Below are 24,836 nucleotides of genomic sequence, written 5' to 3' on the forward strand. Positions count from 1 at the left end.
ACTTTAAATAGAACACATATTTTAAAAGTCTGTTTCTGCTACAGTTATGTGAAAGATTTTATCCCAAGTCTTCGTTCTATACAGTAGAATAAAAAAATAAATAAATTTCAAAGGACAATTTTCAGATTCACATTAAGGCCGGAGTCCACCTCATGTTGTAAGCCTCTTCTACCAGGTTAGAATATCACCACTAACACCTTGGTACAATTCCTCTACAGGTAGTCAGCTCAGCTTTTGTCATTTATATTCCAATGGGACAGGAACTGATTCACTTCTTCCAAAGTTTGTGAAAAGCAATTCCCCCACGCTTATTTTATAGCCTGGCTGAGCGATGCACTGCAAGTTTTCTCTCCGGTATCAGAACATTTCAAAGCACGGAGTTCAGCCAGTGCAAGAAATCGGTTGTTCATCCAGACATCTTTAGCTTGAGTCTACTTTGCCTTTCAGAAATTCATAAGGATATGAGCATGGTAGAAAATATCAATAAAGGTTAGGAAACACAATGAAAGGAGGAAAAAGAAAAGGCAAAATTGAGCTTCAGAGCTGTACTGACAGATCTGAAATTCTGTGGGGATTCCCTAGGTTGGAAAAGCACAGCAAAACTCACGCCTGAGAATAAGGCACCATGAGGCTGCCAATACGCTCAGGTTACTTACTGTATTAGCATGCTTAATTACAACAAATTAACAACATGTAGTTCTTACCTCTGATATTAATTCCAATATACTCTCCCTGCTCTGGTTGTGAAACACGGAAAGCTCTGTCACGCAGTCCTCATCAAGGTGTCCCTGCTGCAAGAACACGGACTACATTCAAGCATGAAGCTTTCAGGTTGCCTCATCGAGACACATCTGACCATGACACTGCTGTGATATGCAGCAGGCAGAGTCCCTCATTATCCAACATTTCAGATTTTGTATTTTAGTTAGCATCATGGCTAGATGTTGCCGTGAGTAAACGGAGAAAGTCACACAACTTCAGCGTCTCGGCCCTCCCTGGTGAGAGGTTCTGAACTCACATAGGAAAGGCTGTCTGCAGATAAGATTTTTCACTTGAGTGGAAGCTACACTTTTATCTCTTCTTAAATATGCAAAGCTGCATCAGGCATGCACGTCTTTGCCAGAGCTGCTTAAAACTGACAGCGCACGTGCAACAAGCTGTTCTTTACCTAGACAAACAGCAGCACCCAGTGGCCAGCAGGAGGCATTGGCTGCAAATGAGCATCAGCTGCTCATCAGCACTTGGTGACAGCTGGAATTTCCCCCAAGCCCCCACACTATCCTCAACTCACACACATCAAAAGAGTTGAAGTACAGAGTGGACAAACATGCTGTCAAAGAGGTCAGCTTGTTGGCCAAACGAGCAATTCTCAGTGAGAACTAGAATTAAGATAAACCATAAGCATGTCCAAGAAAAATAATAATACTTGTTTTTTACCCCCTAAACAAAAGTATTGACCAAGGAGCCTGGAGAATCAACTGGTTGCTCACATACAGAAGTTCTGCACATTTTGGTGAGAAGCTAGCTGTTTTGCTAATTAAGCATCAACGACAGAATACAATGACAACGTACCTTGAAATGCCTCCTCAAAAGAAATGGCAAAGAACCAGTACCGTTGTGACAGCAAATAAGATTACACGAAATGCCAAGGAACCTTCTTGGCAAGTGTACTTACTGGATATTTACTTTGCCAGTGGACAGCATCTGAATAACCTTCCATGAGCCACGGGTGACTTAACAGATGCTTAACTGTAATCCGCTTCTTTGGGTCCACCTAGTGGGCAGGAAGAATCAAGTTGTTACACAAATCTGTGAGAATAGAAGAAAAAACTTATCTTTTATTCAGACCTTCTGGGTGCATAGAACGGATAGAATAGAAACCAACAATGTTTCAGAACCCCAGCAAAAGGAAGGTTAAATGTCTGAGCTGTGAATAACAGTTACAGCACCTATGGTTACAGTACATGTTCCAGTAACATTCTGCAGTGACTAGACTGCCTAGATGTAGCCCGAAGGCATATTTCATATGCTCAGCTTCATTAATAAAACGTCTCATTTATAAACACTTCTTAATTGTGCTGTATCAATAGAACACCCAAATGCAAGGTGCTTCAAGACTTCATTTAATTATTTACATTTTAATTTCTATCTCCATGAACTATTATTACATTCTTGCATGAGAATTTTCTGCAGAAGACAAGGCTAACCTTTCCTTCAAGGATTCAGACATATAAGAGTTAATCTTCAAACACCAAATATTTTCTAAGTACTTCATAGATGTAGTATTCCGACCTAATGAAATAGCATTTTGTAGACCTATCTGAGTAGAAGCAGCACCTTTACCTGTAGCATTTGGCTAAGCAGCAGCGTACTGCTAGGAGAGAGCCACTTTGGAATAGTATATTTTCCTCTCTGTGGAAAAAAAAAATAAAGAGGGTGTAGAATGAACCTTGAATAGTTAGGTCAAACAGGATTATTAAATTACTTAGGTGATAGTGACATCTCTCTTCAGCCAAAAAGGAAGAACAGCCACATGCAAAAAATGTTTGAGAGTTGAGATAAGGACAGGGAGATCACTCACCACATACCGTTATAAGGAAAACAGACTCGGCGTAATGAAGATCAATGTAATGTATTGACAAATGGTAATAAACTAGAGCAGTGAGAACTAAAAACCTCCTCCCTCTGAGCAATGCAAGGGAACAGGGCAGTCCATAATGCTTTGTCCCTGCTGCTCCCTACACCTCCCTCTCTGTCCCTGCTCCCCATGGGGTCCCTTGCAGGGGATGCCGTACTTCCCAAACGGAGCCTGCGGGGGCTGCCCACAGGCAGCAGCTCTTCAGGAACTGCTCCAATATGGGTCTGCACCATGCGGTCCATCCATCGGGAGCACGCTACTCCTGCAGATGCTCTCACCAGACCTCCTGTTCCATCCTCACAAACATGGTTAGTGATATCATTAGAAACAGATGGGGGGCAGATTTCAGATTTCACAGTGCAGCTTTACTGGGAAAGTAAGGCATCAAATCCACATGATCTGCATGTGGGTCCAAGGAGCCCCATTACCCATTTTGCTTTTAAAACATCACTACAGATCAGGAGACAAGGTAAAACAAGTAGCATCTCCTTGACTGAGGACAGTGCTGGAAGGCAAATACCTCGCAAGAGCTACCAGAAGCATAAGATCACTCCACAAGTATTTTCTTCTTGCAGGAGCTATAGAACAAACTTGGTTGACTTAAGTATTCCCAAATGAAGAGATGTGGAACATTCCAGGGAAAGAAACAAGGTGTGCAAGCACTGTGATCCTACTTCCAACCACAGGACCATGTGGGTTGGGAAAGACGTCTAAGATCAGCTGGTCCATCCTTTAACCTCACACTGCCAAGCCCACCATTAAACCATGTCACCAAGCACCTCATCTACATGGTTTTTGAATGCCTCCTGAGTGGTGACTCAACCACTTCCCTGGGCTGCCTGTTCCAATACCTCTCAACTCTTTCAATAAGGAAATTTTTCCTAACAGTCAAGCCAAACCTCCTCCAGAGCAACGTGAGGCCATTTCCTCTTGTCTTATCACTCGGTGCTTGGGGACACCCGTCCCCATCTCGCTAGAGCCTCCTTTAAGGTAATTGTAGAGCTTAGATTCAAGCAGCAGCCTTCCAACAGCCTTGAGCTGAGATTACAGTACATTTCAGCATCTGTAACCTGTGAAATTCAATTCCACAAGCATATCTAAGTGTCTCCATTTCAAGCAATTTTCATCTCGCAGCCACACAGAATTAAAACAAATTCAGAGCAGAAATAGCAAGCCTGCATCTTAACACCTGTGAGACTTCCCTCTTCCACTGCACTCAGACTGAGTTTTAAAACTTGCTCATCTCTGTTCACCTCAACAAGTTCCACTGGCCAATGTTTCACCTCTCCAAAGAATGCAGCTCCTGGTTCTCGTGAAGTGAGGCCTCAACTCTGCAGAAACCATCCTTGAAGACTCCAAAAGATCTCCTGTCCCCCCTCCTACCACCACAGTCCTTGAATCCTCTTCAGGATGCTCTACTTTCCAGTCATACCAATCTCTTGGTCAGGGAAGGAGAAGCAGGTAGAGGAAGCCAAAGACCTCAGCCAACACAGCTGTTCCACGCTCCGCTGGCTTACTGGAGGCTTTGTGAACAGAAATTTGCTGGCAGCCTGCAAGTGGTTTGTGGAGGTGTCTACAGGATGCCAAACAGCAGCTGTTCAGCTGTACTGGGAGGAATTTACAGGGAAACAGAACCAACGACTCAATGCTGTTACTTACTACCTATTCAGCCTTTTCTCTTGGAGGCAACTTATCGGGTCTTGCATTTCCTCCTCATTCTGGACAGAGAAGTGCTGACAGACAGCACACTGAATGTAAGCCAGGGGTGTCTTCTGGCAGAAAAGATGCCCAACACTACCGTGGGCTGAATTAGGAAGCAGCACCAACACACCAGGGGGCTGAGCCCTCTGCTCAGCTCTTGTTGGATGACATCTACAATGCTGCACCTAGGTTTCAGCCCCCTTCAGGAAAAGCATCGAATGGAAGAAAGCTCTTTGCATGCTCATTCTGGAGGAGGAAATCTCAATAGCGGTAGCAGAATCCTGCCTTTCCCAGAGAGGAGAATAGCTGGTATTCAAGAACAGTCAGTCTTGGAAAATCCAATGGCAGATGTACGGTTCTGTCACAGCATATGGAGAAGGCAGATGAAGGATCCCCCCCCAAAAATCCAGCCCATTGACAAGAAAATTCTTCTTCTGAAACTCCACTTGCTATCATCCACCAGTTGCACCAGGCTAGTGTACCAGGAAGGCCAATGGAAGAAATGCACAAAATGCTAGGAAGAGCAGCAGAAAGGGACAAAATTCAGCACAAAGTCCTTTTTGCCTTAGGCAAAGCCTAGCAGGTTCTGTCACCAGAAAAGCAAACCTCTTGCAACACTCAGCCATGTCCCTCCTAGCACAACCAATACCTACCATTATCCTCCTGTAGACTGCCATGACGTTGTCATCATCAAAAGGGAGAAAGCCACACAGCAGAGCATACAGCAGTACACCCATGCTCCAAAGATCTGCCTAAAAAATAAAAGTGCGTAGATGTTCACAAAGCAGATGTATCCAAAAGGGCTTCATGACAGACCATATTGTCCGCCCTTGGCAAAGTCCCCACACACTTCATGAAGAGTAGGCTCATCTTGTTTAAAAAAAAAAAAATAAAAAGAATCAGAGGCCAACAACAGCAGTGCAAAGCTGTGAGAGCAAACAAAAGACTGACTCCACCCTAATAGCAAAGCAACTTAAGAAGCTTGAAGGGATTCCCATTACAGCATTTTGGATAGATTAACAAATGCAAATTGCAAGTAGGCCCAGAGTTTCAGGTATGAAATCAAAGCTGAGAAACCTCTTCACATTTTCTGCGCTCTGTTTTTTATAACATTGTGCAACAAAAAGGGACCAAGTCTTCATGCACAACTTGCAAGCTAAAGAAAAGCCTGACGAATCATTAAAACTTTGAGATTGCACAAAAATTTGTGACAAGTGAGGAGTAATTGACAGAGGACAGTGCTCTTTCAAAGATTTTGTAGTAGAAGAACGTTACTGTTTTGTAGGGCACTAAAAGATGGAGCAACTGGTAGACGTAGGTAAGGATTAACCAGAGATAAACCAGCCAGCTACCTGACCTGTGGCCAACAGTACTGTTTGAGTCTGCGACTGCTAAGGCTAGTTGAGGCAGCTGTGGGAAGTACCAAAGCAATGCTGTCCACGGGCATTCAGGAGGGAAACCAAGTGAGCATACCCCAACTTCACTGCCTTTACAAACAGGGCATGAGAGGAGAAAAAAAAATTTAAAAAAAAATCACACACTACAACTCTGCTACATACCTCTGATCCAATATATGCTTTGCCCTGAATCAGCTCCGGCGCTGCATACGCTGGGCTTCCACAGCAGGTGTTCAGGTGGTAATCAAGGCCTCCCTAGAATAACACAGAAATTGGAATAATCACACTGAAGCCTTGGCTCTAACACGCTTTATGTCATCTAGTAATGACATAGTAGAAGCCTCAGAGGCTCCCTCTTTTTCTGCAATGCATCTATGTTCACCTTTTATTTTGCTTTGTTGTAACTTATGAATTTACTAAGCAAATAGTCTAAGACCATAAACATCTAAAACCACAAACATGTTCTGATCCCAAACTGCTCCTTTATCTATGTTCCTTGGCAAGATGCATTCTTTTCCTTAGCTCCTCATCTATTAAGATGAATTCCTTGTGCAAACATGCAGATAAGAGATACAAACCTGTGACGAAGTGATCTAAGAGCTACTGAGCATGAGGCTAGATGGTTATTTATGACAATATTTAATGCAATAACTTTTCAAAGACCCACTGATAAAACACTTCCTTATCAAAACCGTGTTATTATTTCACATGCACTGTCTTCTACACAGATCACAATAAGATGATGTTATTCCACTGAACTGATGCTCTGTTGGTCCTGATTACCAGCATGATGCTCTAACTTGCTCTATTGAGTCAAACAAAACAATCTGAGGGTGAATAACTCCCTTGAAATCCCTAAAACTGTCTCCTTGTTACATTGATCCTCACCAGCACCCACCTTGCATGTTAAAAAGGCAAACAGAAAAGGCTCCTCAAAACTCTTTCTAGGATCAAGAAACAATTCAGGACAAACACACAGAAACAGAGGATCTGCATCTGTCACCTGTATAAACTTGTTGGTTCTATCCACAATATCCATCTCCACAAAAATCTTTTGAAGAAAGACATACACAGGTGAAAAACGCATGAAGGAAAAGTGCATGCCAACCTGATATTACGGGCCCTTGTATGAGACAGAAGGTGCTGTACATACCAGATGATCTCTGCCTTAGATTACAAAAATATCAAGTCTACATGGAGAAAACGATTTAACAGGCTGCTCAGAGCCACAGCTGTTAACTGTTCTCTTGCGCAGTTCAGTCCCTTCCAAGGAAGCAGTAATTGCATCCCAACCACATCAATGGCTTTACTTTAGGGTGTTTGGGCAAGTCACTGCATTGCATTCTGTGGTCAAACATGCATTTCTTGGGTGCACATAGTATTGGATCGAGCAGATACTCTTACCTTTGGCTTTGCACAGAGCCCAAAGTCTATCAGCTTCAGATTATGTTCCTCGTCAATCAGCAGATTTTCCTGGTGAAAGAGAAAGCAGCAAGTAATGCTTTTCAGCTGAGCATCCGAGGAACCCCCTTTTCTTGTACTAGGGCTTGGAGATGGCACAGGATAAAGCCTTCAGACACTGCGTCTGACTCTGCTTTGAGCAGCAGGTTCAAGCAGAAACTGCTGCAGTCGCTTCCAAGCCAAGTTACCGTATCCTCCTCCGGATTCACCAGCTCATTGTCTAGAAGCCAATTCCTTGCAAAAGGCACAAACAGAGCTTTCTTTTTTTTGGAGAAAAGCTCTTTGGAGACAAAGATCTCATCAGCTGTCTGGGAAATTGCCTGAGCTCCAAGGGTTTGTTTTTCTCAGAGATATCAGCATCTCTAAAAAAATGTAAAGTTCTAACCAATTTGTGGAGAAACACTCAAATCTTCCAACCACTAAAACAATGCTTAATCTGCAAAGACAGAGAAGCTATAGGATGGGGCCAGTAGCGTGCATCTTATTCTGCACCCTCTCTATACGTATCCTTCATTTAAGCTATCTGACTCTGTTCCTTGAGGTACAAAACCATAAGTGTGCACAACAGATTGACACCATCAAGGCTCTCTCCAGGTGCATACTGGAACAAAGAGTGTAACAGAAACACCTAACCAACATCCAAATTAGTTCCATGTCTCTGCTCTGCTCCCTTTTAGAGCATGAGCAGAGAATCACAGAACGGTTTGCATTGGAAGGGACCTTAAAGATCCTCTTATTCCACTCCCCCTGCCACAGGCAGGGACACCTCCTGCTAGACCAGGCTGCCCAGAGCCCCATTCCGCCTGGTCTTAATCCACAGCTTCTCTTGGCAACCTCTTCCAGTGTGTCACACTCCTCAGAGTAAAGAATTTCTTCCTTATAGATAATCTAAATCTACACTCTCAGTTTAAAACCACTACTCCTTGTCCTATCCCTACATCCGCAACGAAGAGTCCCTCCCCAGACTTCCTTTGGCCCCCTTTAGGTATTGGAAAGTTGTTATAAGGTCTCCCTGGAGCCTTCTCTTCGCCAGGCTGAACAACCCCAACTCCCTCAGCCTGACTTCATAGGAGAGGTGCTCCAGCCCTTCATCATCTCTGTGGCCTCCTCTGGACTTGTTCTAATACTTCCATGTCCTTGTGCTGGAGGCCTCAGAGCTGAATGCAGTACTCTCAGTACTATGTTCTATTTCAGAGGAAAATCCCTTCTCAGGGTCAGCCACATCCAGCTCAGCTGAGGCACACAGTAGCAAGCAGAAACAATACATTTCCAGAAGGCATCAGATCATTTGTTCTTTACAGAAATGTGACTACTATTCAGGCTTACTGGTTTGAGGTCCCTGTGGGCATATCCCTTACTGTGAACATAAGCAATTGCTGAAACAATCTGCCGAAAAAATACACGAGCTTCTTCTTCTGAAAGACGGTCCTTGGAAATAATGTAATCAAACAGCTCTCCTCCAGGACAATACTGCAATAAGAAGGTAAAGCGCAAAAGAGAATATGTTTAGAGCATAACCAGGAAGTCTAAGTACCAACGAGAGCACCGAAAGCACTGGACAGCAGCTATAGGACTCTCTGCGTATTCCCTTTGCTTTATCAGTACCCAAAACTTTGGCATGGGTCACCACTGCAGCAAACCACACAAGCCAAGAAGTCTGACCCTTGCCTCAAATTTTGTCCAAGACATTACACTCTTGTCATGGGTGGTGCAAATCACCCAGGAGATGACAATGACTTGGGAGTTCTGGTGTCTTACAGACCTTGCTGGTGCTATTTTAAAATAATTGAAATGCAAGGTAGGAATTAAACTTATTTCACTTTTTGTGAACACCAAAGAGTGGCTTTTACGAGAAGATATATAGAATATAGAATACGTATTTTCAGCTTAATGTTTAAAGTAATGAATCTTGAACAAACTCATCAATTAGATAACCTCTTAAGAAATGCATCATTTCAACTTTACTGTTATATTATTGCCTACTGCTAAAGCGGACAGATCGTGTACTGTAACCTCAAGCGTGGCAGAAACACCATTTCTTACCTCTAGGACCATGAATATTTTCTTGGATGTCTCTATTACGTGATACAACCGGCAAATATGTTGGTGACTTAAATTTTTCATGGCATCAATTTCTGTTTTAACACGAGGCAAGTCATCCTAAGAGACCATGAACATAAGGTATGAATTTGGTGACTACTTTGACACAACAATAAACCGCAAACTATTGCAGAAGTCAAAATTTCACAGCACGTTTCTGACAGCATACGATTCAACATCAACTCATCTACAGCTCTTCCATTCCCCCCATATAATTCTGATCAGCAAAACCTGAAGACATAAAATATCTGTGTTTTCATCAGCATTTTGTTTGAATTATTGTAATAATTTTCAACTTCCTCCATTTTACAGCGAGTGAATGCTGCCCACTTCACAAGAAGGCACAACGTTTCCGGTGCTTTGTAAACATTCCTTGAACTCTGCAGCATCCTTTAAAAGGCAGCAGGGCTAGTAGGCAGCATCTTTATGTACCGCACCCCTTTGCTCTTGAGAACTGCACAAGAAACAGATGATGCTATCAAATGTTACATGTTTTTGACTTACCCCTAGAGCAAGCTTGTCCATGATTTTTATTGCAACTTTTTCACCGGTAAGAAGATGTCGTCCAAGCTTTACCTTCGCAAACCCACCTAAAAGGGAAAACACAGACGTTTAACACTCAGCATGATAACATGCGTTCATCCTTTTAATCCCGCTTGTAGAGCAGAGTACGCAGCACGACTTGTGTGCAATGCCTTCATCAGAGGAAGAGGCGATTTGAGTTAAGGGCTGCCAACTAGCTTCAGAATTGTGCTCCAAACTTCACGGGCTTGAAGTCACTCTGTACTCAGGCAGACAGCAGGCAGGCGCCTTTGTTCAGAGATCGCTCCTACCCGTCCCAATCGTTTCGCGCAACTCGTAGTACTTCAGAATCTCCTCATCGCTGCTGACAGACATCCTGAGGCCAGCAGGCGCCTGCCCTTCTGCCCAGCACCTGCAACGACAAAGCGCCACCCGTGGCTGCGCTGCCCTCAGAGCACGGCCCGAGGCGCGGAGGGGCCGCTTGCAGCACCGGGACGCACCGGGACCCACCGGGACCCACCGGGACCCCTGCTCAGCGCCTGGGCGCTGCTGCCCGGCCCCCCCCCCACCCCCGCCGGGCCCTGCCCGGCCCCAGCCTCACCGCTCCGCCACAGCGCCCGGCGCGGCCGTTGCCGTTTGAACCGCCCGCCCCGCCCGCCCGCCGGCAGCACGGGGCCAATGGCGGCCGCCGCGCGGCGCCCAACGGGAGGGAGGGAGGGAAGGAGGGAGGCGCGGCAGGGCGGCCATGTTGGGAGGGTCGGCGCTGCTGCTCCGCGCCCTGCAGGGTCTGGGGGAGGCTGGGGAAGAAGGAACATGGTGATGCGCAAGTCCAGGGGACCTGAGGAGATGGATCTGCGGGTCCTGAGCGAGTGGGCAGACATTGCCCATCACCAGGTTGGGTGAGGCCAGTGAGTTGCATCCCTGGCCATGGCAGGGGGAGTGGAACTAGGTGGTCTTTAAGGCCCCTTCCAACCTGAGCCACTCGACATTTCTATGACTGTAGGATTCTGGGATTCGACCAAGAAGCCCAAGACACTGTCTGTGGCAGGGTCACAACTCTTTATTTTGATGACAACCAGATGTGCCCTGCTAAAGGCGCCGGGGCCTCTTGCAGGGCTGGGGAGAGTCCGGGTTGCTGTCGGCCCTCCTCTTCGGGGGGCGCCGGGGCCCCCCCGGTGAGCTGTCCCTGCCCTGGCCAGGAGGAGAGGCCCCGTGGCTGCAGCCCGGCACTGCAGCGTGTTCTGCTTCCTCCTCTTCAGGCTCTGAGAAGAGCTCCTCCTGCTCCTCAGGGATGGGTGCTGGACCCGCAGGCAGGGTGGCACTGGAGGCACTGGGCAGCTCCTCGATGTCAGAATCCTCCGCGCTGCTGGAGGAGAGCAGGCTGGTGACAGGAGTGTCCCGGGGGGAGGCAGCAGGGCTGGGGGTGGCCTCCAGGCTGTCTTCTGGCTCCCAGGTGTCTTGGGAGCCCTCAAGCTCTGGCTCCCAGGTGTCTTGGGAGCCCTCGAGCTCTGGCTCCCAGGTGTCTTGGGAGCCCTCGAGCTCTGGCTCCCAGGTGTCTTGGGAGCCCTCGAGCTCTGGCTCCCAGGTGTCTTGGGAGCCCTCGAGGTCCACCTCAGGGCCGTTGTCCATGGAGAGCTGGCTGGCAGGACGCGGTTCCAGGAAGCCCAGCTCCTCGAGGTACTCCTCGCTGCATATCTCCCCCATGATGGAGATGAGCCGCTGCACAATGCTCACCGTGTGGCCCTGCAGCAAGGGCCGCAGCTCCCGCACCAAGGCGTGCTCATCCAGCCCACAGCGGCACAGCCAAGCGACGACGGTGGCCTCCAGCATGTCCTGGTCCCACCAGGCAGCATCGAAGAGCTCCCTGGCTTGCTGGCGCACCCAGGAGCGCAGCGGACCCAGGACTTCGAGGTGTTCCCTGAAGAGGGCTGCCCATTCCTCGGGCGGGAGGCCTCTCACGGCAGGCTGGGGCATGGGCTCTGCAGCCCCCTGCTCGTCCTGGGGGCTGTCGTCTTGCGCCTCTGCATCGGGGGCCACCTGCACCTCCAGGAAGTCGTCTTCCGCCCAGATGGAGTAGCGGATGGAGGTGATGCGCTGCCTGCAGAGGGGGCAGGTGCTGCTTCTCTGCACCCAGCGCATGACGCACCCGAAGCAGAACTGGTGCAGGCAGGGGAGGATGTAGCTGGGCTCCTTGCACACCCCCTGGCACACAGGGCAGGTGATGTCCTGGGCCTCACCGCCCATGGTGTCGGCTCGCTGCAGCGGGCTGGGGAGAGCTGCAGATGGGGAGCTGCTTCCCCTGGCTGGCACCGCTGCCACAGCTGCTGTGCGCTGCAAGAAGGAGAGAGGCCAGGGTCAGTGGCTGAGCCAGGGCAGGCAGCGGCAGTGCCCCGGCCCCTCAGCAGGACAAAACCCCAAGCCCAGCCCCGGGGCACGTGTCGCCTCACAGCTCACCTGCACTGCTGCGAGCACTCCTTCCACAGCCCCGGCTGCCTGAGCCAGGCAGGGCCGGGGAAACGCAGGCACTGGCTGCGGGGACGGGCACCGAGAGCAGCTGCCAACGGCCCCACAGCACAGCTCCAACAAATCTCCCGAGAGATCCTTGCTCGGCACTCCAAGCCTCGCACAAACGCTCAGCGGGAGTCCAGGCACGAGCCAGGCTGGGCCAGGCTCTGACGGCACCCCAAGATAAGCAGCGAGGGCTGTGAGGTCACAGCCCATTGCTGGGTGACCTCACAGCCCACCGCTGGGTGACCTCAGAGCCCAGCGCTCTGGGTGACCCCCAAAAACCAAAGCATGTGTCTGAAAGCACTTGCCAGACATTTGGTGAAGCCCAGCAGCTTGGCTGCCATGACCACTTCCCTGGGAGGCCTGTTTCAGTGGCCAAGCCCCGTGGTGGTGTACAATCTTTTCCTCAGCTGCAGCCAGAGCCTCCAGTGGCCCATCTCCTTGCCATTCCCTCGAGTTTTGTCAGTGGCCCCAGAGAGCAGAGCTCAGCGCCGGCCCCTCTGCTGCCCTCGTGAGGAAGCTGCCGGCCGCCATGAGGCCTCCCCTCAGTCTCATGCAGGCTGAACAAACACGCGCACCTCATGTGCTCCTCATCCGTCTTACTCTCCAGATCCTCCACCACTTCCAAGCCCTCCTTTGGACACTCTCCCATAACCTGATGTCCTTCTGTTAGTGTGCTGCCCAAAAGTGCACCCAGGACTTGAGGTGATGCTGCAAGAGCGCAGAGCAGAGCACAGCAATCCCTGCCCCTGAGCGGCTGGCGATGCCGTGCTGGAGGCACCCCAGGATGCTGTTGCCCCTCCTGGCTGCCAGGGCCCGTGCTTGAATCACATTCAACTTGCCATCGACCAAAACCCCCAGATCCCTCTCTGCAGGGCTGTGCTGTCCATACAGCCAGGGTTGCCCCTTGCCAGGCGGGGAATCCCTCACTCGCTCTTGCTAAACCTCATATTGCTGGGGATTGCCCAGCTCTCTGCTTTGTCAAGATCTCTCTGCAAAGCCTTCCTCCCCTCGATGGAGTCAGCCACTCCTTCCTGTTTAGCATCATGCATAAATGGACTCCATATGCCCTCAAGTCCTACATGCGAGTCAGTCGGGACAACACCGAAGAGAACAGGCCCTAAAATGGAGGCCTGCGGAAGCCCCTATGACTGGCCGCCACCCTGATGCGACCCCATTTACAATAACCCTTGGAGCGCGACCCGTCAGCCCCTTGTTCACCCATCGCATTATGCATTGCCCTAGCTGTGTGCTGCCCAATTTGTCCAGAAGGAGACAGTGAGAAGCTGTCTTGAAGCTGTGCTGAAATCCAAACAGGTGCCATCAGCTGGCTTCCCCTGGGCAACCAGATGGTTGGCCACTTCATCAAAGGAAATCAATGGGGGTGGGCGGTGATGGGGAGGGGACATCGATAGGGCAGCTGACCTAAACCAACCAAAGGGACATTCCATAGCACCTGATGCCACACTCAGCAATAAACAGGGGGTTGCCGTGGGGAAGGGGGCTGTTCCTCCTGAACAACCACTGCATGTTTTGATGCCCTGCTTCCCAGGACATGGCTGAACATCGCTCGTTGATGGGAAGTAGAGAATATTTCTTTTTCCTTCTCTCTGCACTTCCCCGCGGCTTTACTGTTTCTTTTGTTTCTTTTTCTCCCCATTCCCCTGCCCTTTAAGTAAACCATTCTCATCTCCAGCCTCTTTGTGCTCTATTTTCTCCCCCAATTTAATAGCCACTCTTCTGTGTTCGCAATAAGTGAAATAATTTTAATTCCTACCTCGCTTTTTTAATTATTTTAAAACAGCATCAGCAAGGTCAGTGGGACACCAGAACACCCTTATATAACACCCAAATAATTGCCATCTCCCTTTGGTGATTTGTACCCCCATGCCTGCTGTTTGTGGTCATCGCACCATGCCCTGCTGAGATAGCTTGGCTTTGTCTTGCTGCCCTCCTTGTAGTTATGAGAAGGCTGCCCTGAGGTTCCTCTGCAGTCTGACCAAACATCTTTGCCTCAGCCCCTCCTCACTGAGCAAGGGCCCCAACCCCTGAGCACTGTGAAATTGCCTACAATCCATTTCTAAAGATCTCACAAATGGGTTTTTGAAGACGTGGTGGTTTTACTGAGGTGGGCAGCCAAGCTCCACGACAACCGCTCTCTCCCTCCCCCTCTCCTCAGAAGGAAGGGGGAGAAAATACAACACAGAGAACTCGAGGTTTGAGATGAGAAAGGCTTAATTAAAGGGAAAGGGAATGGGAAGGAAAAACAGATACAAAAGAAACAATCAGTCCACGCGGAAGCACAGAGAGAGAGAAAAATTATTCTCTACTTCCCATCAGCGAGCGGTGTTCGGCCACGTCCTGGGAAGCAGGGCCTCAAACGCGTAGTGCTTGTTCAGGAGGAACAGCCCCCTCCCCCACGAGAGCCCCCCCTTTTATTGCTGAGTGTGACATCAGGTGTTATGGAATATCCCTTTGGTTGGGTTAGGTCAACTGCCCCGGCAATGTCCCCTCCCCATCACTTGCCCACCCCCAGCCTGCTGGCTCTTGGGGGCTTGGAAGGAGTCCTGCTGCTGTGCCAGCACTACGCAGCAATAGACACAACACTGGAGTGCTATCAGTGCTGTTCCAGCTACGAGTGCAGAGCACAGCACTGTGCGGGCTGCTGCAGGGAAAAGGTGACTCCAGCTCAGACAGACCCAAGACAACTTCCACCCCTTATTCCATAACATTTGTGTCACAATCAGGTACAGTTTAGTATATAGATGTTCTCATCACCATTGGTTTCTGTCCATTGAAGCATTTTTATGTCTGTACTTCTCTTTATTCTATAGGTCTTTTCCCAAAATGCTCATAAAAACTGTTGATGGTTTCAGCTTCATCTGTCAAAGTGGTCACTCAGGGCAGGCGAAGTTGGTTTTCTTGACACCAGCACCAGCTTAGCTCACATCACTGTTGCACTTGCCCGGTTCCTTGCCAAGTTGACCTGTCCTTGGTTCTGCAGTGTCCTCCTACAACACATAACTTGGATAACAGATTAATTTTCTCCCAGTGTTAAATCTCCTTGTGGCACACACTTGATATCCCCATCTTTCTGCATTACCCACCAGGTATACCCTGGTCCTTGGGCAAAGACAATCCCACGAGTGGGTTTGCCTTTTCCCATGGCAGGGGCAACCCACACTGCCTTCCCCATCCACTTCCCCACATGCACTCCAGGGACTTTAGCTTCTCCCACAGTGTGTAGGGGTTTTGTTTTAGCAGGACCAGGACGGCTTTCAGACCCCCTGTTGTTAACTAGCCAAGTGGCCTCTGGTAGATTTATAGCCCAATGTTTCCATGTCCCAGCACCCAATGCTCGCAGCATAGTTTTTAACAGTCCATTGTACCTCTCAACCTTCCCAGAGGCTTGTGGGTGATAAGGGATGTGGTACACCCATTCAGTGCCATGTCTCTTGGCCCAGGAAGTGATCAAATTATTTCGGAAGTGACTCCCATTGTCGGACTCAATTCTTTCTGGTGTACCATGTCGCCACAGCACTTGTCTTTCCAGGCCCAAGATAGTGTTTCGGGCCGTGGCATGCTTTACTGGATATGTTTCCAGCCACCCAGTAGTTGCTTCTACCATGGTGAGTATGTAACGTTTGCCTTGGCGGGTTTGTGGAAGTGGTGCGATGTAGTCAATCTGCCAGGCCTCACCATACCGAAATCCAAGCCATCTCCCCCTATTCCAGGGAGACTTTACCCTCATGGCTCGTTTGATTGCAGCACAGGTCTCACACTCATGGGTAACCTGTGTGATGGCCTCAATGGTCAGGTCCAGCCCTCGATCACGAGCCCATCTGTAAGTGGCATCCCTCCCCAGATGTCCTGATGTTTCACGGGCCCATCGAGCTACAAACAGCTCACCCTTACGTCCCCAGTCCAGGTCCACCTGAGCCACTTCAATTTTTGAAGCTCGAGCCACTTCTTCATTGTTCTGATGTTCTTCGGTAGCACGATTCTTAGGCATGTGGGCATCTACATGACGTACCTTTACAGCCAGGTTTCCTACCCGGGCAGCAATATCTTGCCACAGGGTAGCAGCCCAGATAGCTTTACCTCTGCGCTGCCAGTTGTTCTGTTTCCATCGTTGCAGCCACCCCCACAGAGCATTTGCCACCATCCATGAGTCAGTGTAGAGATACAGTACCGGCCACTTTTCTCTTTCAGCAATTTCTAGGGACAGTTGTATAGCTTTCACTTCTGCATACTGACTCGACCCACCTTCCCCTTCCATGGCCTCCACAACTTGTCGTGTGGGACTCCACACAGCAGCTTTCCACCTCCGATGGCTCCCTACCACACGGCAGGATCCGTCAGTAAACAACACACACTTCTTTGTGTCTTCTGGCAACTCATTGTATGGTGGTGCCTCTTCAGCACGAGTTACTTCTTCTGTTGGTGCTCCGAAATCCCTGCCCTCTGGCCAGTCCATGATCTCTTCCAGGATTCCCGGGCGGTTGGGTTTTCCCATTCGAGCCCGCTGTGTAATTAACGCTACCCATTTACTCCACGCAGCATCAGTTGCATGATGTGTAGTGGGGATTTTCTCTTTGAACATCCAATGGAACACAGGTAGCCGTGGGGCCAAGAGAAGTTGTGCTTCTGTACCAACAACTTCTGAAGCGGCTCGAATCCCCTCATATGCTGTTAATATTTCCTTTTCAGTTGGGGTGTAATTGGCTTCTGATCCTCGATAGCCCCGGCTCCAGAAGCCCAGAGGTCGGCCTCGAGTTTCTCCTGGGGTCTTCTGCCAGAGGCTCCAGGTGAGCCCATGCTCCCCAGCTGCAGTGTACAGTATGTTTTGCACAGCTGGTCCAGTACGGACAGGCCCAAGGGCTACTGCACGAGCTATTTCTTGTTTGAGTTGTTCAAAGGCCTCTTGTTGCTCAGGGCCCCACTCGAACGAGTTCCTCTTCCGAGTCACTCGATATAGAGGACTCACAAGCTGACTATAGCCGGGCACATGCATTCTCCAAAATCCCACAAGACCTAGGAAAGCTTGTGTTTCTTTTTTGCTACTTGGCGGAGACATAACTGTTATTTTGTTGATCACATCCGTCGGAATGTGGCGACGTCCATCCTGCCATTTTAACCCCAAGAACTGGATTTCCTGTGCAGGTCCTTTGACCTTATTCTGTTTAATGGCAAAGCCAGCTTTCAAGAGAATTGGAATTATTTTCTTCCCTTTCTCAAAAACTTCTTCTGCTGTGTTACCCCATCCAATGATATCATCGATGTATTGCAGGTGTTCAGGAGCGTTCCCCTGTTCCAGTGTCGTCTGGATCAGCCCATGGCAAATGGTAGGGCTGTGTTTCCACCCCTGGGGCAGTCGATTCCAAGTATACTGAATGCCCCTCCAAGTGAAAGCAAATTGTGGCCTGCATGCTGCTGCTAGAGGGATAGAGAAAAATGCATTAGCAATATCGATTGTAGCATACCACTTGGCTGCCTTTGACTCTAGTTCGTACTGGAGTTCTAGCATGTCTGGCACTGCTGCACTTAGTGGTGGTGTGACTTCATTCAGGCCCCGATAGTCCACTGTTAGCCTCCAGTCGCCATTGGACTTTCGCACTGGCCATATAGGACTGTTAAAAGGTGAATGAGTCTTGCTGATCACTCCTTGGCTCTCCAGATGGTGAACTAACTCATGGATAGGAATCAGGGAGTCTCGGTTGGTGCGATATTGCCGCCGGTGCACAGTTGTAGTGGCAATTGGCACTTGCTGTTCTTCAATCCTCAGCAGTCCTACAGCAGAAGGGTCTTGTGAGAGACCAGGCAGGGTAGACAGCTGCTTAATCTTCTCTGTGCTCAAGGCAGCTATGCCAAAAGCCCACCGGTACCCTTTTGGATCCTTGAAGTACCCTTTCCTGAGGTAGTCTATGCCGAGGATGCACGGAGCCTCTGGGCCAGTCACGATGGGGTGCTTTTGCCACTCCTTCCCAGTTAGACTCACTTCAGCTTCCAATATGGTTAGCTCTTGGGATCCCCCCTTCACTCCAGAGATAGAGATGGCTTCTGCCCCTTGGTGGCCTGACGGCATTAGGGTACACTGTGCGCCTGTGTCCACTAAAGCTTTCTATTTTTGCGGTTCCGGTGTGCCAGGCCATCGAATCCACACAGCCCAGTAAATCCGGTTGTCCCTCTCCTCTACCTGGCCAGAGGCAGGAACCCACTAGTCTTGGTCGGAGTATCTATCAATTACTTCTTCCAAATGTGAAGCAGAAGTCTCTTCGTCAGGGTCAGGAGTAATACTATTCCTTCTACTGCCTCTGGGGGACTGTTCAACAGAAACTGGAGCAGCAATCCTCTTAGGGGCCCTCTTTGTTGCTGCTCTATCTTTCCATAGCTCACGTACCCGAGCAGCTAGGGCCGAGGTCGCTTCACCATCCCACTTCCTCATATCTTCCCCATGGTCACGTAAATAAAACCACAAGGTGCCTCGCGCTGTGCGTCCCGGATTCTCCCTTGTTTGAGCCGGGGACTGCTGGCGCTTGATGGCCGAAAGATTTTTTCGTTTAGGTGAGGACGAAGCTATGTGTTCATCTAGCCGTTGGGACAGTCTCTCCACAGCTGAAATGCAGCCCCGTACTGGGGCAGAGAGATTTTCTTCCTGTTTATGAAGTTGATTGGACACGGTGTCCACAGTTGGCCCCATCCCCTCCTCCCAACCCATTACTGCCAGTGTGCTGGCATGTGTTAGGGGTGCCGCCCGTACAAACTTCCGCCGCATGGATGTTGTGCATTGAACTTCATCGGGGTCTTTAGGTACCTGGGCGTTGTTTAAATCACCATAAAGCATCTCCAGCACAGCTAATTCCCGCAGCTGCGGGAGGCCCTGATCCATAGTGGTCCATTTGTTTACTTGGTAGACAATAGCCTCTTGATGGGGATACCTTTCTTTCACAGCTGTTAGGATTCGCCTCCAGAGGCTGATAACTTGTGCCTCTCTTCCAATTACTCTATCAATGGGCCGTTCTCTGGAAAGGGATCCCAGCTGCTTGGCTTCATTGCCTTCTAGCTGTTGGGTATTGGCCCCACTATCCCAGTACCGAAGCAGCCAGGTGAGGATGTGCTCACCTGGATGGTGACTGAAGTCTTTTCGTAGTTCTCGCAGCTCACTCAAGGACAGAGACCGAGTAGTTTCTGATTCATCTGTGATTTCAGTCTCTTTGTGATGTTGCTGTGATAACGCTGCTTTAGAGCTGCTTGCCTTTTCTTCTTCTCCCTCATCTGTAGGAGGAGCTTCTTCCCGTACTAAACGACCTGATCTCCGTTTCCACTCTTTCGTCTTTACTACAGGGGCGACTGATACCATAGATGGTCGGTCCTCTGGGGTGGTCACAGTGTGTGCTGTCTCATCATCAAATTCAAGAACCTCCCTATCCTCTTGAGGGTGCTGGGCAATGTTAATTGACATCTGATAGGCGTAAGCCAGACCCCAGCAGAGTGCAGCAAGCTGGTGGAGTTCTCTAGTATTGCCAGGGTCAGGGCATACGTCTTTCAAACATTGTACCAGTTTTCTTGGATTTTGTACTTGTTCAGGGGTGAAATTTAGAACCATTGGAGGAGAAAACCGTGATAGGTACCTGCCCAAATCCCCCCACACACCTTGCCACCCACAACTTTGTCTGGAGACAGGTCCTTGGATAATATTATATAATATAATAATATTATATAATAATATTATAACATATAATATATTAGTTATATTGTAATATAATATAATATAATATTACTACTATTATTAGTAGTAATAATAGTAATATAAATAATAAAAATATTATATAGTATATAATTATATTTGTATAATATACTGTATAGTATATTAGTATATATATATATATAAACTATATATATATATATAGTATATATAGTATTATACTTATATATGTATATATATGTATTAGTATAATATACTAATAATTATATTATTATAGAAATAATAGTAATATATATAATATTGCTAATAATTATTATAATATAATAATATAATATAATAATATTATAATATATAATATTATTACATATTAATATAATAATAAATTGCTTTACCTTGGGGAAGAAGACAAACACAAGACCTAGTAATAGGAGGATAATATCTGACCTAGGGTATCCAATATACTGAAAGGATGCTGGAATTAGCCCACAGGGAGAAAAGTAGAAGGCACCACACCCGATATTATCCACTGATTGACTGCTAGGGGCAAAAAAGAAGGCGCTGTAATTCTTAATATTTTCAATAAGATAATCTCCAGGAGACCAGAAGGATAACCATGCCGGGCCTGAATACCAAACAAAACGGAAGGCCAGTATGTTACAGCACGACACGATAAAAAAAACAAGCACAGACTTCAACACTTTCTCCGATCGGATGTAAAGGAAAAAAGAAAACAGAGAGTAGGCTACATACAACATATCCACACAGAAAAGTATTGCCAGAAAACCGAGCATTATGACTATCAAGATGTTAGTTGTAAATACTTCAATCAATGCTATTGTTATCTCAACCCTTGAGCCCCACGTTGGGCGCCAAAAAGGACTGTGGCCAGTTACAAATATTAAGGACATGGTGGCTTACAGTAGACTACAGAAAGTTGAATGCAGCTGCTAAACCATTGACTGCCACAGCACCCAGTCTGTCTGACATACCTAATCTGCTTAAGACAGCAGGATTTAAATGATGGCTGTCGTTGGTGTTAGAGACATCTTTTGGTCACATTACCACGGCAGGAACAAGACAAATTTGCTTTTACTTTGGAAGTAATACAGCCTTTTTTGCTCATTTACCCCAGAGGTTTAACACAGACTTGTACCAACACATGCTGAATTGGCTAAGACATTAGAAGAAGTAAGGTTACCTGCTGGAATCACATTAATTCAGTATGTAGATATTGAGTGGGGACAGTGATGAGCAGCAAGTACAAGAAGGAATGGGCTTCCTCATAGACAGACATATGCCAGCAGTGCTCATATCTGTTAGCCACTCTGACAACTGTTTGCAATTGCTGGCAGTTGTACTGATTATTGTGCTAAGAAGCTACCCATGAATGGCCAGGGGTATATTCTGAACACAGAGTCCCTACTAGTATCAAGAAAATTCTCAATTTCACCTTTCCAACCAAATGGCACAAGCATAACACTAGTACTACAGAAAGTACAAATGAGAATTTTGAGTACAATGAGACCTGGACAGGCTGGAGAGCTGGGCAGGAAGAAACCAAATGAGGTTGTTAGAAATGGCTCAGTCTTCAAAATAGGATTAAATAAAAAAATAGGATTTATTAAAAGAATAGAGGTAAGCAAACAGCGCTGGGTGCACCGGGAGTCTCCGCTCCACCAGGACGCACACCAGTTACATCAAGTAGCTGATTTTTATGCATCTAGACTAATACATATTCATTGCTACTTCTAAAAAATAGGTTATTATCATTAGTATTAATTAATTAATTAATTAATTACCTTATTAATTATGTGAGGAATGTGTTAACAATTCGTGTCCATAAAGAACAATGCTGTTTGAATCCTGTCTGCCTCTGGGCCCTGCACTGGCAATTTAGTTCTTGAACCACAGATGCAGTGTGTCCCAGTCTCCCCCTCATTCTAGTCAATTTATCACGTCTTCAGAAAGCACTCCTTAAATTTATGAACCTGTTTGCTTTTGTTATTCCGGACTTCTATTTCTAACAGTTACAGCTTTTTTTTCCTGTCTTCTTCGAGATTGATTTAACACTGCTATAGATGTTATGTAGATGACTGTGAATACCTGGGAAAGGAATGTTTTAATTGCTCGTGAGTCGTCAACCTGTTTGGGAGTTTCAGAACAACTGATAATAACTGGTGACTGCTGGTGACTGTTATGAGATCCTTGGTATCTGGCCAGGGGGGGCCAAGAGATTAAGAGGAAGAAAAAAGAAGCTGAAGGATGGTTGGGAGACAAGACCTGCAGAAAGTGTTCCATAAACTTGGAATGGTGCCAAGTGAGTACAAAGGGGGAGAGGAAGACTACGAGCCTTCAGCATGAAAGACCCCTAGAGACCCCCAGAGGAGACTGATGCGCATGCTCCAGTAGGAGGAACTGGATCCCGGAAGCTAATTATAATAATCTATTTTGTTAGAAGTAGTAATGAATATGGATTAGTCTAGGAGCATAAAAATCAGCTGCTTGATGTAACTGGTGTGCGTCCTGGTGGAGCGGAGACTCCTGGTGCACCCAGCGCTGTTTGCTTAACTCTATTCCTTTATATTCTTTTAATAAATCCTATTTTTTTATTTAATCCTAATTTGAATCCTGAGCCATTTATAACATTGTGAACACAGAAGAGTGGCTATTAAATTGGGGGAGAAAATACAGCACAAAGAGGCTGGAGATGAGAATGGTTTACTTAAAGGGCAGGGGAATGGGGAGAAAAAGAAACAAAAGAAACAATAAGGCCGCGGGGAAGCGCAGAGAGAAGGAAAAAGAAATATTCTCTACTTCCCATCAACGAGCAATGTTCAGCCATGTCCTGGGAAGCAGGGCATCAAAACATGCAGTGGTTGTTCAGGAGGAACAGCCCCCTTGCCCACGGCAACCCCCTGTTTATTGCTGAGTGTGGCATCAGGTGCTATGGAATGTCCCTTTGGTTGGTTTAGGTCAGCTGCCCTATCGATGTCCCCTCCCCATCACCGCCCACCCCCATTGATTTCCTTTGATGAAGTGGCCAACCATCTGGTTGCCCAGGGGAAGCCAGCTGATGGCACCTGTTTGGATTTCAGCACAGCTTCAAGACAGCTTCTCACTGTCTCCTTCTGGACAAATTGGGCAGCACACAGCTAGAGCAATGCATAATGCGATGGGTGAACAAGGGGCTGACGGGTCGCGCTCCAAGGGTTATTGTAAATGGGGTCGCATCAGGGTGGCGGCCAGTCATAGGGGCTTGTGCAGGCCTCCATTTTAGGGCCTGTTCTCTTCAGTGTTGTCCCGACTGACTCGCATGTAGGACTTGAGGGCATCTGGAGTCCATTTATGCATGATGCTAAACAGGAAGGAGTGGCTGACTCCATCGAGGGGAGGAAGGCTTTGCAGAGAGATCTTGACAAAGCAGAGAGCTGGGCAATCCCCAGCAATATGAGGTTTAGCAAGAGCGAGTGAGGGATTCCCCGCCTGGCAAGGGGCAACCCTGGCTGTATGGACAGCACAGCCCTGCAGAGAGGGATCTGGGGGTTTTGGTCGATGGCAAGTTGAATGTGATTCAAGCACGGGCCCTGGCAGCCAGGAGGGGCAACAGCATCCTGGGGTGCCTCCAGCACGGCATCGCCAGCCGCTCAGGGGCAGGGATTGCTGTGCTCTGCTCTGCGCTCTTGCAGCATCACCTCAAGTCCTGGGTGCACTTTTGGGCAGCACACTAACAGAAGGACATCAGGTTATGGGAGAGTGTCCAAAGGAGGGCTTGGAAGTGGTGGAGGATGTGGAGAGTAAGACGGATGAGGAGCACATGAGGTGCGCGTGTTTGTTCAGCCTGCATGAGACTGAGGGGAGGCCTCATGGCGGCCGGCAGCTTCCTCACGAGGGCAGCAGAGGGGCCGGCGCTGAGCTCTGCTCTCTGGGGCCACTGCCAAAACTCGAGGGAATGGCAAGGAGATGGGCCACTGGAGGCTCTGGCTGCAGGTGAGGAAAAGATTGTACACCACCACGGGGCTTGGCCACTGAAACAGGCCTCCCAGGGAAGTGGTCATGGCAGCCAAGCTGCTGGGGTTCACCAAATGTCTGGCAAGTGCTTTCAGACACATGCTTTGGTTTTTGGGGGTCACCCAGAGCGCTGGGCTCTGAGGTCACCCAGCGGTGGGCTGTGAGGTCACCCAGCAATGGGCTGTGACCTCACGGCCCTCGCTGCTTATCTTGGGGCGCCGTCAGAGCCTGGCCCAGCCTGGCTCGTGCCTGGACTCCCGCTGAGCGTTTGTGCGAGGCTTGGAGTGCCGAGCAAGGATCTCTTGGGAGATTTGTTGGAGCTGTGCTGTGGGGCCGTTGGCAGCTGCTCTCGGTGCCCGTCCCCGCAGCCAGTGCCTGCGTTTCCCCGGCCCTGCCTGGCTCAGGCAGCCGGGGCTGTGGAAGGAGTGCTCGCAGCAGTGCAGGTGAGCTGTGAGGCGACACGTGCCCCGGGGCTGGGCTTGGGGTTTTGTCCTGCTGAGGGGCCGGGGCACTGCCGCTGCCTGCCCTGGCTCAGCCACTGACCCTGGCCTCTCTCCTTCTTGCAGCGCACAGCAGCTGTGGCAGTGGTGCCAGCCAGGGGAAGCAGCTCCCCATCTGCAGCTCTCCCCAGCCCGCTGCAGCGAGCCGACACCATGGGCGCTGAGGCCCAGGACATCACCTGCCCTGTGTGCCAGGGGGTGTGCAAGGAGCCCAGCTACATCCTCCCCTGCCTGCACCAGTTCTGCTTCGGGTGCGTCATGCGCTGGGTCCAGAGAAGCAGCACCTGCCCCCTCTG

At 48.6% G+C, this 24,836-nt stretch overlaps 1 protein-coding gene across 4 annotated transcripts; it reads right to left on the reverse strand.

Annotated features, from left to right (window-relative positions):
• Positions 1-189: 189 nt before the first annotated feature.
• Positions 190-10,505, reverse strand: LOC137848367 (maternal embryonic leucine zipper kinase-like). Of its 4 annotated transcripts, none has more exons than XM_068667423.1 (11): positions 10,320-10,421; positions 10,131-10,231; positions 9,802-9,887; positions 9,241-9,357; positions 8,524-8,667; positions 7,141-7,209; positions 5,899-5,991; positions 4,993-5,091; positions 2,344-2,412; positions 1,676-1,774; positions 195-791 (listed from the first exon to the last, which is right to left on the reverse strand). In XM_068667423.1, the coding sequence occupies exons 2-11, from the start codon at positions 10,192-10,194 to the stop codon at positions 684-686; spliced, it is 948 nt and encodes a 315-aa protein (XP_068523524.1). In that variant the 5' UTR covers positions 10,195-10,231; positions 10,320-10,421; the 3' UTR covers positions 195-683. The 4 variants fall into 4 exon arrangements, with proteins under 4 accessions (XP_068523527.1, XP_068523524.1, XP_068523526.1 ...); XM_068667425.1 differs by having other exon boundaries at positions 10,340-10,387; XM_068667422.1 differs by having other exon boundaries at positions 196-791; positions 10,421-10,505.
• Positions 10,506-24,836: the final 14,331 nt, after the last annotated feature.

The sequence above is a fragment of the Anas acuta genome, chromosome Z (genome assembly GCF_963932015.1).
Source record: "Anas acuta chromosome Z, bAnaAcu1.1, whole genome shotgun sequence".
In the NCBI taxonomy this organism is placed as follows: Eukaryota; Metazoa; Chordata; class Aves; order Anseriformes; family Anatidae; genus Anas; species Anas acuta.